Below are 17,913 nucleotides of genomic sequence, written 5' to 3'. Positions count from 1 at the left end.
CCACGTCTGAGATGGCGGTGGCAGGTGGCCATTGGAGGGCGGCTGTCATGTGTCGGACCCCTAATCAGTCAGGCACGCTGCCTCCGTGTACGAGCTTCCTGGGCGTCAGGTACGGTTGTTCAGTCAGGCGACTTGGAGCCGAAGTAGTGTGCGAGGTGAAGTCTTGAATTCGGATAGAAGTGTGGCCCGAACTGCCCTGGGGTGAGTCAGCTCGGGTTTTTGCCCTTTGCGCTCATTGTAAGGCTCAGGACCTCCAAGGGAGAGCTCGGGTTCTTCCTTGGGGAGCTCGGGTCGTGGGTTCCTTTTTTTGGGGGAGCTCGGGACTCCTTTTCTCGGAGCTCGGGACTCCTTTTCTCGGAGCTCGGGTTGTGGGCCCGCTGCCGTGCCGAACTGGCACTTCTATCAGGTCACTCTCGGTTGCTTCCACGTGTCGCGTGGCCAAGGGGTCGGGCCAAATCTCCCTCCATCAGTTCTAGTTACTGGTTTTCCAAAAACCGGTGGTATCGGTTCGATTCAAAAAAAAGCCCCACCGTGGGCACCCCTAGTGAATAAATTGACGTTAAATAGACTAATGGCTGTTGGTAGATTACCATTTTATCCTTTCTTCTGTTATAAATAGAAAATAAAGTAAAGTTTTGATAAAAAACAACAAAAATATATCTCAAATATTTCAGTCTAAAATGTTTTCTGCACATTTTATATATTTAAGTAAAAAGGGAGCTTGAAATAAAAAAAAAACGAACATTTTGATTCAAAATGCTCTATATCTACTTACACAATACAACTATCACTCTATATCTACTTACAAAATGCTCAAGAAAAAATTGATGATCAAAAAGAGGATATGTGGATTTGTGGGACCCAACATCCAATTCAAACACTTCAAACATGATCAATGATCAGTTAAATTAAAGATGTTTTGATTTTTGAATAAAAAGTAGGTTAACATAAAAATATGTTTAATAAGACTGACATGCCGGCAATTTGATTATAAAAATTGCATTTGTGCTGATGTGAACAACTTCAGTCAATGAACAGTAGAGATGACAGTGAGTTTTAAAAAACAAAAAGTCACATGGACATTTTAAAAAATTATGGTGAATTTAAAAGAAAATCTGAAAAGTCATAGAGTTTCCCGGGCCCAGTGGAGAATAAAAAAAAAAAAAAAGAGAAAAACTCCGTATCTATGTTTTCCGTTACCGTAACATCTCAATAGTCACGTGCCACGTGTCGTTTTAACATCCCTTTCAGTTTCAGTTTCCAAACATCGGATCCTTATTCTCTCTCTCTCGTGCTTCTGATGAGCGATGAGTAGTCGTCAACCTTACGAGTTAACATCCACCCGAGGGGAATGACTCGAAATGTGCGTTGGAAGGGCTCCCACGCCACCCTGGCTCATATCTTTGGCCCCACTTTGACAGTGAGGTGAGACCAGTCATTCCTACTGCTCTACACTCTCTCTTTTGATTACTTTAACCTAGATTCCAATCTGACGACCGACCATTCTTTCTCTTCTTTCTTTCTTTCTTTTTTTTTTTATTATTGGATGGATCTCTCTATGCTTTCTTAAGCGCCGCAACCCAAGTGAGAATGTGAGATGTTTGTTATTCATTATATCTATACTCCAAAGACGTTGAGTTGAGGCTACTCTAGTACTTTTACCATCCTCCAACTAGCGAGATCAGATGATTCCGATCTAATGGTTTCTGTGTGGTGGTTCAGGTTCTACTACAGTCTAGAGTTCACTGAACTCCTGAACCCTTATTGTTGTTCCAGAAGACCAGAATCCAGATTGGGCCCAAGCGTAACGTTTATGTACACCCGTCTGTCTGTCTGACTCTCTCTCTCGGCCTCGGTTTAGAAAGTTGCAATTTTGCAAATATGAAATATGTCATGGCCCCCGATTGAAGTCATCGTTGCCCAGTAAAAAGATATTGCTTTTTTCTTATATATAGATTCAGATTTGCAGGTTCTTATCGGACGGACGGTGAAATGCCATAGCCAACGTCCAACGTCACCAAAAACCATCATGGACTCCCAAATTACCGAACCCGGAACAACCTTCTCTCCCGCCGTGAACGGCTTTTCTAATGGAAAAATCACCAACGCCGATTTCCTGGCTGAGGAAGCATGCATCCCAACCCACTTGCACAAGGCCGATACGGGTGTCCTCGCCTCTCCGGTGGGCAAGGCTTCTCACACGCTCCAAAACAACGGCGAGCGTGCTCCTATCCCATCGCTTGGCGTTGATTCTGTTGCCAGGGATAATGGGGTCAAGGCCGTTTCTTCCATGGATGCCGTTGTCAGGGTGTTTTGCGTTCACACGAAGCCCAATTTCTCGCTCCCCTGGCAGCGGAAACGGCAGTTCAGTTCCAGTAGTTCTGGGTTCGTTATTGACGGGCGGAGGGTGTTGACGAATGCGCATTCCGTAGACTACCATACTCAGGTTAAGCTCAAGAAGCGTGGCTCCGATACCAAGTACTTGGCCACTGTTCTGGCCATTGGCACGGAATGCGATATTGGTATACCGAGCATCTTCTTGTTTGATTTTTTTTTGATGATTAAGCAATTTCAGTATTTTTTTTTTTGGATTGGATCTGCACTGTCAGAAAGCCTTATATATCCACAGTGTTCAATCACTTAAGTTTTACCAAAATTCTGCTCGGTTCCCCAAGTTTTCTTTTTCTTTCCTTATCTCCTTCTATCTTATTTTGTTATTGGCTTATTGCCACGGCAGCGATGTTGACAGTTAAAGATGACGAGTTTTGGGAAGGCATTTCGCCGGTGAAGTTTGGATCTCTGCCTGCTCTCCAAGATGCAGTCACTGTAGTAGGATACCCGATTGGTGGGGACACAATATCAGTGACTAGTGGTATCGTATCGCGCATAGAGATGTTGTCTTATGTTCATGGAGCAGCTAAGCTTCTGGGTTTGCAGGTTATGGAATCGGGCTTCTACTATTGTTTAGATGTTTCATAGTATCTGCCATTTTTAATGATATGTCACCTGACATGTTTTGCTTTTGAATGGAATCTGCAGACCGATGCAGCTATAAACTCTGGGAATTCTGGTGGGCCTGCTTTCAATGATAAGGGGCAATGCGTGGGTATTGCATTTCAGTCCATTAAACATGAAATTGCGGACAATATAGGTTATGTCATACCAGTACCCGTTGTTATGCACTTCATTCAAGATTATGAGAGAAATGGAGAATATACAGGTATTCTCCGATACAACTCTAGAGTCTGGATACTATTTTTCTTATTACTAGTCTCCTTTGATATATTTACCGCACAAACTTATTACCTACCCCAAATGTGAGTTGAAATAACTATTGTTTTTGGTGGAGTGTCGACACCGTCGTTCTTTTCTACCATCTGAAGTATTGGGATCATTTGCTACATCCCAGGGTTCCCAACTCTTGGAGTTGATTTACAGAAGATGGAAAATCCTGACTTGCGCTTGGCAATGGGAATGACACCTGACCAGAAGGGTGTTCGTGTTAGGAGAATTGAGCCTACTTCTCCATTATCTCAGGTTCTGAAGCCATCTGATGTAATACTCAGCTTTGATGGAACTGATATTACTAATGATGAGACAGGTAGGATATATATTCTTTGCGGTTTATCTCATTCTTTAGGTTCCTATGTTTTGCTTCTTGTTCAATCGAGGTTCTTGTTTGTATTGGATCTTTTGTTTCTTCTACAACATTTATCTCCTTGGGTGGTTCTGATGTCTATCCAATTAATATGAACCGCTTCCCAAGTAGTGATTCAGTGGCCATAGGGACAGTAGGACCACGGATTTCCAGACTGCTATATGCTGGCCTTATGGTGCTCATTCACCTACCGAGTGACAAGAATGTCATGTTTGGGAGTTATGCTCTTCTAATTCATTATATCATAATGGAGAATCGTAATTTTCTCTCTCATTACTTGAAAAATATTATATTATTATCAAATTTAATTATCTGTGACGACATTCTTTTTGTAAGGAGGATAGATAAAATCAAGCTACTTATTTTAAATTGTCCCCCTCATTTAGAAGCATTTCGATAAATAACATAGGATCGATTAGGGAATTGGAAGCTTTTGACCAAATCAGAGATGATGGAGAGAATTTGCGGACTGAAGTCCTGTACCTTTGTTATCTCAAGCGCTTCAAACATTGATACCGTGTCATGTAAGCAGGCAACTTATTCTCTTTCTTGGTGACCTTTCAGTCTCATTCAGGAATGGAGAGCACATTGGATTTAGTTACCTGGTATCTCAAAAATTCATGGGAGAGAATGCTGTGATTAAAGTTCTTCGCAATTCAGAGACTTTTGAATTCAACATAATGCTTGCTAGTCACAAACGCCTCATTCCAGCACACATCAAGGGCAGACCTCCACCATATTACATTATTGCTGGATTTGTCTTTACAACTGTATCCGTTCTGTATCTCCGTTCTGAGGTGTGTGTTACCTTCATGGTTGCCATTGTTTGTGGTTGTTTTAGTTCTATCTCATGGTGGGATGCATAAATACATTTTGTAAACTGCTGTATTCGTAACCATCTATTTCTTACTTCCAAAAAGTTTTCATCCTTCTGTGGTCAAACTATTTCAATCATCAGAATTTTAATTTGATTATGTGTAGTAGGAATTACATTCATTTCTTATCATCTTTCTGTGGAAGTAATTGAGTTCCTATATGTGGATTAAAATCAAATATTATGGATTATTTGACAGTGAAATTCCAAAATGATTGTTAGACATTTTTCTTTGTACTGTAGAAATAACGATTCTTCAGATGATAATGTTGTTTATGCTTTTCCATATATACATTTAGATATTAAACTAGGCAATTGCTGAACAAAAATGTAGTTTGACGGATATTGAAATCTAGTTTAACATGCTTCACCATGAGTTTTACCAAGTATCATGTTAAAATTTGAAGCTGTTTCACAATTGATAATTTTTTCTGGATTTCCTAAGATTCTGAAGTACATGTATATAAACCAGAAAATATCTTACTACATATACTAATAGGTCACTTATTACTGTATTATTTGTTTGTTTTAAACATTACACCCAATAAGCACTTGGACATGCCTAAGGTAGAAACCCAAATGCACATACGAGGGGGAAAGACCATCAACTCAATGGTCAAGGCCCCCAAAATGAAAGAGCCAGTTCAAACTAAAAAGAAATAATACAGTGAACACTTAACCCAAACAGGGCCTAACTTTGAAGGAGTACCCCAATACAGCCAACAACAGAACTCACTAGATTCATCATGGAATTCTACAGGCTTTATGGTTCTTACACAAGGAACTTAAGGAATCCTTTAGTTTATTTTTATCTAAAGGAAGTTTTGTTTTGATTGATTCTTAGTTTTAACTATAAAAGTCTCCTATATGTTTCTTCCATGTCTATTTTAGAAAGCTATGTTTCTAGATTTAATAAATGAAAAGAAATCAGTTTTCACATTTCCTCCATAAGTATTGTAGAGTTTATTCTTGAAGTCCTTGTTAGAAATTCAAACTCATCCTAAGAATTAGTTTCTCCATTTTCTATTTTTTATGGGGTTGTAAGATAAATAGAAGAGGGCTATCTGCCTTCACTATTTGTAGGTATATAAACTGAAATCTGTAATTGAGACCTGGTCTCCAATGATTATTTTTTAGGTTTGGAGATTTTATTTGTGAGGTTTCATCCATATGATCTTTGGGGGTGTAATCCCGTGAAGACCTTTGTTGAGACTTTTTTGTTTGTTTGTTTAAGATAAGATTCATTATCAAGTAGTGATTTTGGTCCTTCAACTCGTTCACTTTGTCTTCTGATGTTATTCCAACCTTCTTTGATTTTGGTTTTTGAATTTAATACATCTCAATTTGTTTCTTAATTTGAATTCCTACGTTTTCATACACTTGACTTTATTTCCAGCTATTGAATTCTGAATTCCATCTTAATTTCTATTTTTTCAACCTTCAGCTTTCTCTCCAGCCAGTTTTGTATCCATCCTTTAAACCCCATTAAAAGAGACCTACCAATACTTCTTTTGTTGGTATCAAGAATTTATTTCTTGATTATGCTTTCTTGAGTCTTTGTTTTAACTATTGATATCCCCCAATTCAGATCTGTCTTTTGTTTAACCATCATTTGCTTAAGAAAACATAAAAAAAAAATTATCTCATTTTTCCCAGATTTACAGGGATTTCTATGATAACCCTGGATTAAGCAGAGACACCCACAAAAAATATAAGGTAAAAATGAATGAATAAAAAAACGTTTAAAAAAGAATTTTTATGTATGGATTTTTTTATTTATTTTGCATTAATATGTTAAATAGGAAGCCTTCCAAGGAAGTACTAAAAATGTTACATGGTTCATAAGGATAAACCCATAAAAATCCAAATGCCTACATATGTATATTATCCATCAAAGGAAGCCTTGACCACTAAACTTTGTTTGCCCATAAGGCTATAAGCATAGCAAGTCACCCAATTCCTTCTAAAAAGCAGTAGAAAATGAGATCAAACCTTGTGAATAAAGTTGCAATACAATAACAGGCAGGCAAGTGTTTCCTCTTTTGAGTTGTAAAGGCTAAAGCAATTAACCATGCCCCTACCATTTATACAAAAAACTAATGACTCCCCTACCTCTTGAAATTAAGTGATGATTTGATTTATAAGAATCTTGTCTAGTGTTGCCATCCACTTGAAGAAAAAGTCCTTGGATTGGACAGGGAAAGAGTGGTCCATGTGACCAAGTAAGGAATCATAAGAGAACATGAGCATAAATGTACTTTCTGAATTTTCTCTTACCTACATGTGTACAGATGTTCTAAATGTACTTCCTTAAACCAAACACAGCCTAAGTGTTCGAGTGGAGAGAACATAGTCTGCTTCCCAACTGTTAGGTGGTGTTGTAACAGAGGAGTCCATATTACCTGCCTGTCCACAATCTCAAGACAATTGCTAATTGTGTCATTTAGTACAGTTTCCAAAGTGTAAAGAATTATATAATATGTATTGAGAGTTGTTTCCCTTTCCAAAAGTGTATGTGGTTTCATTGCTCAGCTTATAAGCGGCCCAACTTTGCAGCAGGTTCGAACTGACTATTACTTACATGCATGTATTAAGGGAAGTCAACTTTGTAGTGGACTGGTTATCCCACCATGGTCATGCTACCCAAATTGCCTCTTCTGGGTTTAAGTGTATCTCCCTGGAGTATATTTGTTTTAGTGATGCTTAGGGTAGGGCTACCCCTCGTGGTTTGTAATTTGTTCCCTTCCTATCAAAATTGAAAAAAAAAAGCTTTTAAGTGATGTCTGTACCATAACCAGTAGCCTTATGGCCAGCTTGTAAGTGATGTGTTTTAGTACCATCTTGTCTTTATGTGTGTACTATAACCGAAACTTGTGATTAACTTTCATGTCTATCCCAGCTAAAGGGCAATTTAGTTCATTGGTTACATGTTTCTAAAGTAGCAGTTTTACTCAAGCTAGAAAAAACAAATCCATAGAGATGAAACAGGCAGGGTCTCAGTAACCCTGAGTAATAAGAGTCCTCTGGAGCAGAAGGCTATGTGAATATTTTTTCTAGTGGTTTTGTTCAAGTCATTAAGGTCTAAGAACTTCAAGCAAATGTATTTCCAGAATTGATGATTCCTAGTTTTGATTCAATCTTAAAATATTTACTTTGAATGGAAAATATTGGCTTCACGCTTAGATTTTCCTAGGTTCTGTGCTATTATCTTTGCTAACTCTTTGTTATGATCTGATTTTCAATCAGTATGGAAAGGATTATGAATGTGATGCACCAGTCAAACTGTTGGACAAACACTTACATGCAATGGCACAGTCAGAAGACGAGGAGCTTGTGGTTGTTTCTCAGGTCTCTCTCTCTCTCTCACACACACACACACTTTTTTTTTTGCATATCTTTATCATTTAATTGAAGATTGTCTTTGCCAACTTTGCAACAGGTGCTTGTGGCTGATATAAATATTGGCTATGAGAACATAGTCAATACTCAGGTCAGAGTGGGCTCTTTAAACAATAGATTCTTTTCTTTTCTTTTTTTCTAATTTTTTAGCTTACATTTTTTACCTTTCAGCTAGTGATGGTCTTCTCTGGTGTATATTTTGTGTAGGTCCTTGCTTGCAATGGCAATCCTGTCAAGAATCTGAAGAGCTTGGCCAGCATGGTGGAGAATTGTGATGATCAATTTTTGAAGTTTGAACTGGAGTACCAACAGGTCCTACCTCCGCCCTATCTATATAGTTTGCACGCGCACACACACACACACCCACAAAGTCTGATTGCAGTATTCTTATGATCCTTTTATCTGAGTGCAGCTAGTGGTCCTACAAACAAAGACAGCCAAGGCAGCAACACTAGATATTCTCACAACGCACTGCATACCTTCAGCAATGTCTGATGATCTCAAGACATGAGATGGAAGCACATTGGAGGTTACTCTCCTGGCTTCCAACTATTGAAGTTTCTCTTCTTGCAGAACCCGACCTACTGAATTGGTAGAATCTATAGATCAATTAAAACAGGAAAAAAAAAGAAAATAGAAAGAAAGATAAAGAAATTAGAGTTGGATTGGGATATCTATCTCCTAAATGTTATATGATTTATTAACATGCTGAGGGATCAGAATAACAATTTGAAGCATGACTGTAGGAGCTGGGATGGGTTTTTACACAGTAAGGTGCTAAGCACAGGGGATGTGAAGTGCTTTATGACATTATTTCTGGGAAGTTCCGTTGATTTGATGGAAAAGAGAAGATCTGCAGTAGAAAGTAACCAACATGTATGACCCTTTTCTCTCCAAGGCCAGATGTACTCAATGTAACGGTAGTGGGAAATATCACCCAAAGGGAATGGGATTTCAATTTGCTAAAATCTCACTTCAAGCTGAGACTTCTATTTTTGTTTGTTTAAACACCCTGACAATCTAAAACGAACTCGAGATCTGCGTCACTGTTAATTGTATCACATCCTGAAATGTAACTAATGGGCCAAGCCAATTTACGAGACAAAACTTCAATATTGGCTGGATGAGAGCAAAAGGCAGGTTTGTTTTTATCTAATGCAAAAGTACAGATAGGTACTTTTGCGACAATTGTGACAATCAAATACCCTGAACTTTAAAAAAACAATACTCAAGTCCAGCACCTCATCCGTCAAAAAAAAATCCAGCACCTCTAACCAATGTTATGGTTTCCAAACTACCCATTTCATATATATATATATATACTTATTTATTTATTTAATGTAGGCCTGATATTGAATTTGTTGAACTGGTATAAGAGAATGGTAAATTTCTGATGCAAGATCGGTTTAATAAAACTCAAAACAGCCCCTCATGAAACAATCTTATACAATATGTAGAGAGTATTTTAGATATTTTGAAATGTTCCATCATGTGCTGTAGATAATTGATGGAAAGCGAATGAATGGATTTGAGCATTCATTTTTAGAATTTCAGGTACTTGAAAATTGAGGCCCTTAAATATAAGGGAAAATTTCTTATGTACTTTGGCTCGAGTAATAATTTGGTCTTCCAACTTTAAAATGTGACATCAGTTATGTATATCACGTCATCTTAAAATATGACATCAGTTAAAATGTGACAATTTGGTCTCCAAACATTTGAAACACACAATGTAGTACCGACTATTAATGTTATGTATATCATGACTTTTGAAAATATCAAAGTTATCTTTAAAAATAAAATACACGGTTCATCTTCTTCTTCGTTAAGAAGATGAAACAGAGTTCAAACTCTATGTCACAAACACCAAAACTTTTTTTGCATAGAATGGAAAGGTCTCATAAATCATTGAAAGGAGATCGACAAGAAATAATTGAGAAGATAGAGGAGGATGGAGAGAATACGAAACCAGCTGTTTCGATCAAAGAGGTGAAAAGTCAAGCAATAACAAAGAATGGAAAGAAGAGGAAAAAGCACTCAGACAAAAGAGAACTCTGATGCAGTGAAAGAGGAGAATGGTGTTGGAGGATCTCTCATACGGGGAAAAAAATAAAGCAAAAGAGAAAGGAGATGGGTGAAATTACCTTGCAACCATGATTGCGGCAACTCGGCGAGGCTGAGTGACAGCAATAATTCCAGATTTGGTGTACCCATTTCTGTGCAATATTTGCGAGAGTTGCGTGCTCTTCTCTGAACCAGTCTCTTCGATTATGACAGCGACAAGGTTTTGCTTCACCGTTTGAACCATCTTCTCTTCGAACTGAAGAATCGGAAGAACCATTGTATATCCTAAGGAGAGATGGAACTTGTAGCGTAGCCAAATAACCACTTAAAATTCAAAAAAAAATCTGAAGCTCAGCTGCGGACTGTTGTGGAACCAACTGCCTGAACCTTGCAATAGTTGCAGCATCGATGTCGTGCTTGCAGACCAACAGCATCGAGAGCCAACCAATGTGAAGATCACCGTTGTTGGCAGTTGGCACTGCATCGCACACACCGGTCTTCTCTCTCACTTTTAACGTCCAAAAGACCTTCTCTATTTGATTTCCATTTTTTGTCCCTCGTGGGCTTCGAGAATTGCCAAATTAGCAGCCATGAATCCAAGCTTAAAACAGGGGACGCCTCGTATAGCATCTGCGTTGTCATCATGTGCTCATCACTGAACAACTCCGGGGAGGATTCTTTGTTGGGTTCATGCGGGACCAAAGAGCAGATACCATATACGCCGTCAATCTCTGCTCTGGATCGCCTTGCACGTTGGAGACCTGATTCAGGTGGGACAGAGTTGTCGTAGTAGCGTTTGTGTTTCCTTCGGCGAATCTGAAGACGAGGACGACAAAGAGGTTGAAGGTGAGAGAGGCTTCTAATGTTTCGCTCCACTCAGTGCTGGTAACCACCAAAGCCGTGTCTCCTTCTCTAGTTCTTGAAGCAGACTTATCATGTGAGTCTGGCTCTGATTCAAGAGGCACAACTCAGTTTGTAACAGAATTGGAGAAAGAAATACCAGACAAAGAAGAGTTGCTACAAGAAGGGTTGTTGTTCTGAGTATGCTTGATAGGGTTAAATGGTTGAGGTAGAAGAGGGGGGAAGATGGAGGAGTCCTAAACTTTTCGTCAAAGTCCAAAATTAGATGTGAGTGAGGATTTCGTCTCGATCAAGTCTCTCATGACGTTCTCCGAACAATTTTCCGGCAATATTTCATTTTTCGGTGTTGCAAATAATTGGTTAATAAAGAAAATTAGATGACATTTGAAGGGTATCTACGTCTTTTCAAATGTCACTTAAATGGCTGGCGTTTTAAAAGTTGGAACACTGCATTATCACATTTTAAAATTCGGGATCAAGTTGTCCTTGAACCAAAGTCCAGGCAGGATACAGATCAAGAATTTTCCGGACTTGATATGCTTAGGATCCTTTTGCTCCAGCCTCCAGGCTCGAGAATCAAGATGATCTCAGTCCCGGCCAACAAATGAAGATCATGGAGCCTTCCCTGTCATTTGCCCCCACCAAATTGTCTTCTATTGCCCCTATTTTTTTTCCCTTTCCCTATCCTGTCTGAGATAAACTGGACCAATGAAAGTGGTTAAAACCGCGTAAAGACCAAAGCCTTTGATTCTTACATCAAAGTCTGTGATTGTGAAGTTAACTGTCGTATACCGTCGTCACCTTATCTCAGTCTGATCGTCTCTTTGGAATGCAGTTCCTAGTCCTACTGTATAAGCCATGGCTTTCTATACCCACCTCCTCAGTGTATCCCTCTTCTTTGCCTCGTTTATTCATCCAAAGCACTACTCACAACCACTTTCTATGCTAATACTTGTCCTAATTTACAAAGCATTTTTTAAAATTCATTTGCCCCTCGTTGATAGTATGGGATGCTAATGTGAGATATCTTAACGTGAGGCAAATGGATTGTAACAGCATTGTGCGTGGTATCATATCCATGTTTTCTTCAAAGGGCCTCAGTGCTCGAGAGATGACAGTGCTGTTAGGAGCCCACCTGACCTTCAGACCATGAACCAATTTGACAACAATTACTACCAGATCCTTGTTGCTCGGCCTGGACTCCTCCATTCGGATCAAGAGCTCTTCAATAATGGGTCTCAACGATGGTCTTTTCACGAGGGATTTTACTGCGGCCATGGTAAAATTGGGTGGTAACATTAGCCACTATCACCGGCAGCCAGCAGGAGGAGAGTAGAAGAAATTGCAGGAGGCTTAACTACGTAACTTCCTCACTATCACTAGGCCATTGATCGAATATGACACTATGGAGAGGAAATTAAATGTACCAGCTGCGTAGTAGACAATAAGTGTAGAAATGACACAAGTGTTGGGGCATCATTATATATTTCTGTCAAAATATGCCTTATATGGCTAGACTTAGTTTTCTAATAAAAAAGAACACTGAAATGGTTGTGGGTGAATTAAAGTTTTTTTTTTTTTTTTGTGATAATAAGTAGCTTCAGATAATCTAGGTTTAAATCTGAAAAGTTCTGGCCTGTGGGCCTTTCCCCCTTCCCAAATCTAGATTGGGATTTGAGTGGACTCATAGATATGGGAACAATATCCGGTCCATTTAATATAGGCAGCAGCTTAACCACCCATTTTAAGTTTTTAACAGGTTGATTCAGATCCGATGTATGTCCAATTGACCATAATGACCTATTTCAGGGTCCAGTTCAGCGAATTTGTCATTTTTAGTGTATTGTATTTATCAAAATAAATACAGTCAAACCTTATTCCAAAGAGTATAAATAGTTACTTGATTCCATGTAATCTGATTCGTAATCAGTTAATGGATGGGTATGGATAAGCAGGCATATGGAAGACCCCATTGTGCCTCGACCATGTAATCAACCATGATGAAAAACAGCCATGTCATTTACAGTAGACAACCTAGTTAATTGTAATGTAGCATTCCACTTTACAAGCTCATATTAGACCTCTACATTTCGTCAATCTCATATATAGGTATTTCATCTATTCTATTACTTTAAAGTAATAGAGGGGCACTTTGGTTTGAAGGCTCCAAGCTACTAAATTCACCATCGACCAATTTATCTTCTTGGGCTTTCCCCCACATCACAGCATAGAACCCAAGAGCAATTATTACTGATCCGATCACACTGCACACAAAAATCAAACCTTGTTCATTATTACTATTTCCTTTTGAGAAGAAATCAGGAGAACAGAACCTTTTTAACCTTTCAATCTTTCATCTTAATTGCATGCATATGGTGTTACATTTGTTGAGGATGAGAAACAGAAACCTTTTCCTTTCTTTAAAGCAGTGTTTTCATAAAAAAAAAAAAAAAAAAAACATTAGCATATTCACAGTTAACAGATATCAGTGGTAATGCTGAGCTTAACACGTTAAATTCCAACTAGCAGCAGGCTCAACTGACAAAATAAAATGGAGGAATTTACCTTCCTATGTGGAGAATATCCCCAAGGAATATGATACCCAAAACAACTGCAATAACTATACCCAAGGGCCTGAACATGGCAACAAAGAAGGGCCCTTTCTTGCGCAAGCACCATGTCTGAACGCCAACGCTGAATCCAAACCCAAAAACTGCCTGCATGAAGTCAGATTGGTTTACATCACTTTCCAGTTCTCCAAGGAGTGAGCATTAACAAAATCCATATATCAACCAGCAAATTTTACAATGAATATGAGATTCAACATTCTTACAATAAGCGTTTCTTGCCAATTCATCATTGTCAAATCCCTTGGGTTCAAATAGAACCAATGTAAGATCTTTCTCCTAATAACTAGTGTGGTTTATTTACTTGGCCAAATTCAGATCACCTCTACCTTGAGCCCTAATTAGGAGGTTGCCCACAGATAGAATGGACCTAATTCATGAAATGGTAAGCCATCTTTGCCATCAGAGTTTAGGTGCACTGCATTTGATGGATCCTAAATGCATCAGGTAATTATTGTGATATACTTGGAAACTCAGACATAGCAGGGATATCATATTATATCCTTACCGAATATACAATGGTAAACAACTCCAAATCAAGCCTTAATCTCCATTTGCTTGGTTCTCTTTCCACAAGTAGACAGACGATTGCAGATTGAATGGTTGCAAAGAAGGAATAGAAAAAAATCAGGGTAAATTCTTGAGGATATTCCTTAACAATTGATGCCTGAAAATATAAACACAGATTAGTTTGTTGATTTCAAATGCACGATGAACACAAGAAAGATTTGCAATAGTCTTGATGGACTGAACCTGGAAAATATACCAGAGTGCGCTCAACAAGCAATCAGCTGCAACAAAAAGGCCTCCAATGACCCAGTTTGAATTTGGCAAGAAAAGATGAAGATGAGGTGAATCAGAAGGTGACGGGGTCGTCAAGATTGAGGGGCCCTTGTAGAGAGTCACTACAAACGCCCCTGCAATTGATACCAAAGTACCTAATGATTTGGCCTGACTGTTTGAGCTTCTCAAATCCAACTTTTCCATCCTAAAGTCAACCATTGAATTTAGCATTTATGATGATCTCAGAGTCACCCCTTATTACAAAAAACAATGCAACAAGATAGTCGAATTTTACTAGAAGGTATGAGCAATCAAAGCAATGAGGCATTTAAAGCTCAGCCTCATTGGGTCGACTTGTACAGAAAGCTGCTAATCTCTTTTCTAGGAAAAAGGTGTGCCAGGAGTTTCCAACTCCCAACTCTTTCATTTGCCTAATGATAGATATAACCATGTAAAGTAAAACTTTAAGAACAGAGAAAAACCTGAAAATGATGGCAAGGATGAAGGTAAAAGCTGGTATAAGGTTGCTCATTGCCGAGGCAAGAGTAGGAGAACTGTAATTGATACCAGTATATGCAAAGACCTGCACAAGATAACTGCAAGACAAAACCAAGACCACAAAATCTCATTTCTGTATCGATTTGATTTTCATTTTCTTGGCAACGAATTCAAATTTATTTTAAAAGAAAACAAACCCATCATGCCATCGGTGTAATTCAAATATGTATATGTGTACCCAATTAGGCCGAGTAGAAACAATCTACATAGGAGAGAGACAGTGATTGGGGGCAGCGTTGCTCTGCAGAGGACGATAAAAATAGAAAGAGAAGCGTTAAGCAGCGTTTGCTATTGTTGGTTTTAAAAGAGACACCAAATAACAGAAGTACAGAACTAATGAAAAAGGAAAACAAGGAATACGAGGAAAGAGACCTGCGGCAGAAGAAGGCAGAAGGGAGGAGGAGGAGAGTGGCGAGAGCATAAGAGTACATGACGAAGATGAAATTACTCATCCCTCTTAACATGGACGCTTTGCTTAGTGTGATTAAGCCTACGCTTGAGCATTCCACCATCATCATTCCTGCAAACGGGATTGCATCCCACAGGCGTCTTGACCTCGACCGCATGTTTCCCTTCGTCTGTTTCATTTACAAAATGGAAGAATGTTGGCTGTGTTTGATTGTGGGAGTGGTGTTGATAGAAGTTTTGGGAGACGAAGAATGAGAAAGATATGACCTGGGTCTATGAATTTCAATACTATTACGATAGCCTACCCAAAAGTAAAAAATCACAATATTATCATTTTCAATTCCACCAAGAGAAAGAAAAACGTATCTCCATCAACGACAGAGCTGAGATCACTGTCTTTTGGGGTTCCTTTTTCTTAGTGTGTGAAAACTTGTAAGAGCCAGTTGTTTCCTCCACTCCAATCATGGCTGCCGACGGCTAGCTCCGTCTGAGAAAGCTTCGGCCTTAGCCATTGGCTGAAAGAAGAGAATTTTCATTAATTATAGTTGGGGTGACGCTGTTATGACCCACTTATATAATAAAAATATAGCCACTCTTTTCTTCCCTCCTACATTCATTGCACCTGGACAGAATTATCTTTACATGACTGACTGCCTGAGTGCCAATAACAGAATTATCTTCCCAGTTTGTGTCTGTCCTATTAATTTTCGGCGATAAAATAGAGAGAAATGCCAAAGATATACCAATTCAGATAATCAGATCTCCTACCCAACCGACATGACACTACAGTCGTACGTTAGATTGATTGGAACGATGATCATTGTCGTCCCATCTTGGTAGTGGTGACCGAGCGACTGGCTTCAATATTAAGTTGTGTTCACACACCCAAAACAGACTTGAGAAGTTGAGAGTTCGAGTATCCCTACTCACAACAGTGACAACACCAATACAATGTCTAATAATTTGATACTTTATTTTTGATAATAAAATCTTAATAGAAATGATAGTATAATAGTATATTATCTATATGTTGATAAAGCATATGTTACTAACCAAAATTATCTTATATATTATCTATGAATTTCACCTCATATGTTGGAGGGGCAATTTATAAATAGGGATGTTTTAATTCTAGTCAATAATAAGATTCAATATTGAAGCAAAAAGAAAAAAAAAAAGAATAGAATTCAATGAATATTAGTGGGAGTTAATACTTTAAATATAAGACTTAATGAAAAGGATTTGAATAAGGAGAAAAGTGATTATTCAAATTATAGTTTGTTGAGAACAACCAAATAAAAAATTGATGTATTTTAGTCAAACAAAAGTTTTACACTCTCATTCACACTTTTAATAATAGTATAGATTTGTTAACCCTATATATTTGAATAAATCCAATATATGAGGTTCAATACATGGTTTTCAAACCACAATTGGCTCAGACGATTGGCCCATTCAGCCCAAAAACCATCTAGGCAACCAGTTCCGTTTTACCCCAAACTTGGTCCCTGGCCAAAAACCGTTGAATTGGTTAATGGCCTGTTGACCCGTTCAACAGTTTTGGTCATTTTTTATTTTAATTATTTTTTGTTTAATTTTTTATTAGAACAAGTTATTCGTTCGAACCATCAACCCAAAAAACCGGTGGCCAAAACGGTTCTGATTCCGGGCCATTTTTTAAAACATTGGTTCAATATAATGCCTAGACACTTTCTTTCATGCTAAGGCTGTCATTTGTTTGTGGGAAGGGAAGAGATAAAAAAGAATATTTTTAAGTTTTCTGTTGTTTTCGTGTTTGGTTTGTAAGATGGGATAGGAAATAATTGGGTTTGTAGTTATCAATTGTTGGGTAGTGACTTCAAAGTGAAAGGAGGATAAGGCTTGTCTAACACAAAAAGAAAAACACACTCTTTTATGTTGAGGCTGACATCTCCATTATTTTCTCTTGTACAACCAAACAATAAAACATAAAATCTTTATATCCAGTTTTTCTTTTTCATAAAAATCTTCTTGGAAACCAAACGCTACTTTAGGAATCATTTTATTTCTTAGAAATAGAAGATTGGCAACAATTAAACAAGCAAGGTTCTGGGTTTAAATGAATGAGATTCATAGAAATTAGATTGATGTAATTTTTATTACTAATGGAAGTTATTAATACAGCCCATCAATTGATGTTTTGTCTGGGAGGCTTAAGCTTTGGTTGAGTTGCTTTAACTGAGCTACTTAAAAGAAGCAGAAGCTTCAATCGAGAGCCATTCAAAAGTAGTCAATTCAACAATGCTTATAGGCTATCCAAATAGACCTCACCTCATAAAGCCAACAACATAAAAGCCCTCCCAAAGATGCAGTAAGAGGCCTAAAAGTTGATGGAATTCTAGCTTTCTCCAGCATTTCTAATGTCAGAACAGTGGTTCATGAATTTCTTTAAGTCAAACAGATCCCCATGAACTTGCTAACTAAGATTTAGGCCCAATAGAACCTTTTATCTTATTTAACCACTTTGGCTTATATGTTTGTCTGAGTTGATGATGCACGATCCAGTAGTTCCCTGCTTGAGGACAGCTCAAATGCCGAACTAGGTAGGTCGCTTGGTCGAGCTACAAAGAGAGAGAAGATCAAAGCACCCGGGTTACTTTTATCCGATGTGGCACTCCGATGCTTAAGTTAGTGAACTGGAG

General features: G+C 38.3%; 2 protein-coding genes across 3 annotated transcripts; one reads left to right on the top strand and one right to left on the bottom strand.

Moving 5' to 3' along the window:
- Positions 1 to 1,605: 1,605 nt before the first annotated feature.
- Positions 1,606 to 8,977, top strand: LOC104607920 (protease Do-like 9). Its single transcript, XM_010273700.3, has 9 exons — positions 1,606 to 2,522; positions 2,738 to 2,937; positions 3,040 to 3,220; positions 3,410 to 3,601; positions 4,223 to 4,455; positions 7,779 to 7,880; positions 7,972 to 8,022; positions 8,139 to 8,243; positions 8,344 to 8,977. The coding sequence occupies exons 1-9, from the start codon at positions 2,030 to 2,032 to the stop codon at positions 8,440 to 8,442; spliced, it is 1,656 nt and encodes a 551-aa protein (XP_010272002.1). The 5' UTR covers positions 1,606 to 2,029; the 3' UTR covers positions 8,443 to 8,977.
- Positions 8,978 to 12,834: 3,857 nt separating this feature from the next.
- LOC104607919 (WAT1-related protein At5g40240-like) lies at positions 12,835 to 15,785 on the bottom strand. Of its 2 annotated transcripts, XM_010273699.3 has the most exons (8): positions 15,538 to 15,776; positions 15,197 to 15,402; positions 15,003 to 15,065; positions 14,749 to 14,862; positions 14,237 to 14,471; positions 13,992 to 14,150; positions 13,422 to 13,573; positions 12,835 to 13,120 (listed from the first exon to the last, which is right to left on the bottom strand). In XM_010273699.3, exons 2-8 carry the CDS (start codon positions 15,388 to 15,390, stop codon positions 12,988 to 12,990), a joined length of 1,050 nt encoding a protein of 349 aa, XP_010272001.1. In that variant the 5' UTR covers positions 15,391 to 15,402; positions 15,538 to 15,776; the 3' UTR covers positions 12,835 to 12,987. The 2 variants fall into 2 exon arrangements, with proteins under 2 accessions (XP_010272001.1, XP_019055077.1); XM_019199532.2 differs by having other exon boundaries at positions 15,197 to 15,785.
- Between the last annotated feature and the right edge of the window lie 2,128 nt (positions 15,786 to 17,913).

This window comes from Nelumbo nucifera, chromosome 4, assembly GCF_055504915.1.
Source record: "Nelumbo nucifera cultivar China Antique chromosome 4, China Antique-T2T, whole genome shotgun sequence".
Lineage (NCBI taxonomy): Eukaryota > Viridiplantae > Streptophyta > Magnoliopsida > Proteales > Nelumbonaceae > Nelumbo > Nelumbo nucifera.
This window is presented reverse-complemented; position numbering and strand designations above follow the sequence as displayed.

Excerpts from the sequence above, each read along its gene's own strand:
- LOC104607920 (XM_010273700.3), top strand. The coding sequence starts at position 2,030 with ATGGACTCCCAAATTACCGAACCCGGAACAACCTTCTCTCCCGCCGTG. Across the intron at positions 2,938-3,039 it reads CTAAGCTTCTGGGTTTGCAG|ACCGATGCAGCTATAAACTC; the intron begins GTTATGGAATCG and ends TGGAATCTGCAG. Across the intron at positions 8,023-8,138 it reads AGAACATAGTCAATACTCAG|GTCCTTGCTTGCAATGGCAA; the intron begins GTCAGAGTGGGC and ends TATTTTGTGTAG.
- LOC104607919 (XM_019199532.2), bottom strand. The coding sequence starts at position 15,411 with ATGAAACAGACGAAGGGAAACATGCGGTCGAGGTCAAGACGCCTGTGG. Across the intron at positions 14,151-14,236 it reads CACTCTGGTATATTTTCCAG|GCATCAATTGTTAAGGAATA; the intron begins GTTCAGTCCATC and ends TTATATTTTCAG. Across the intron at positions 13,121-13,421 it reads GATATTCTCCACATAGGAAG|TGTGATCGGATCAGTAATAA; the intron begins GTAAATTCCTCC and ends TTTTGTGTGCAG.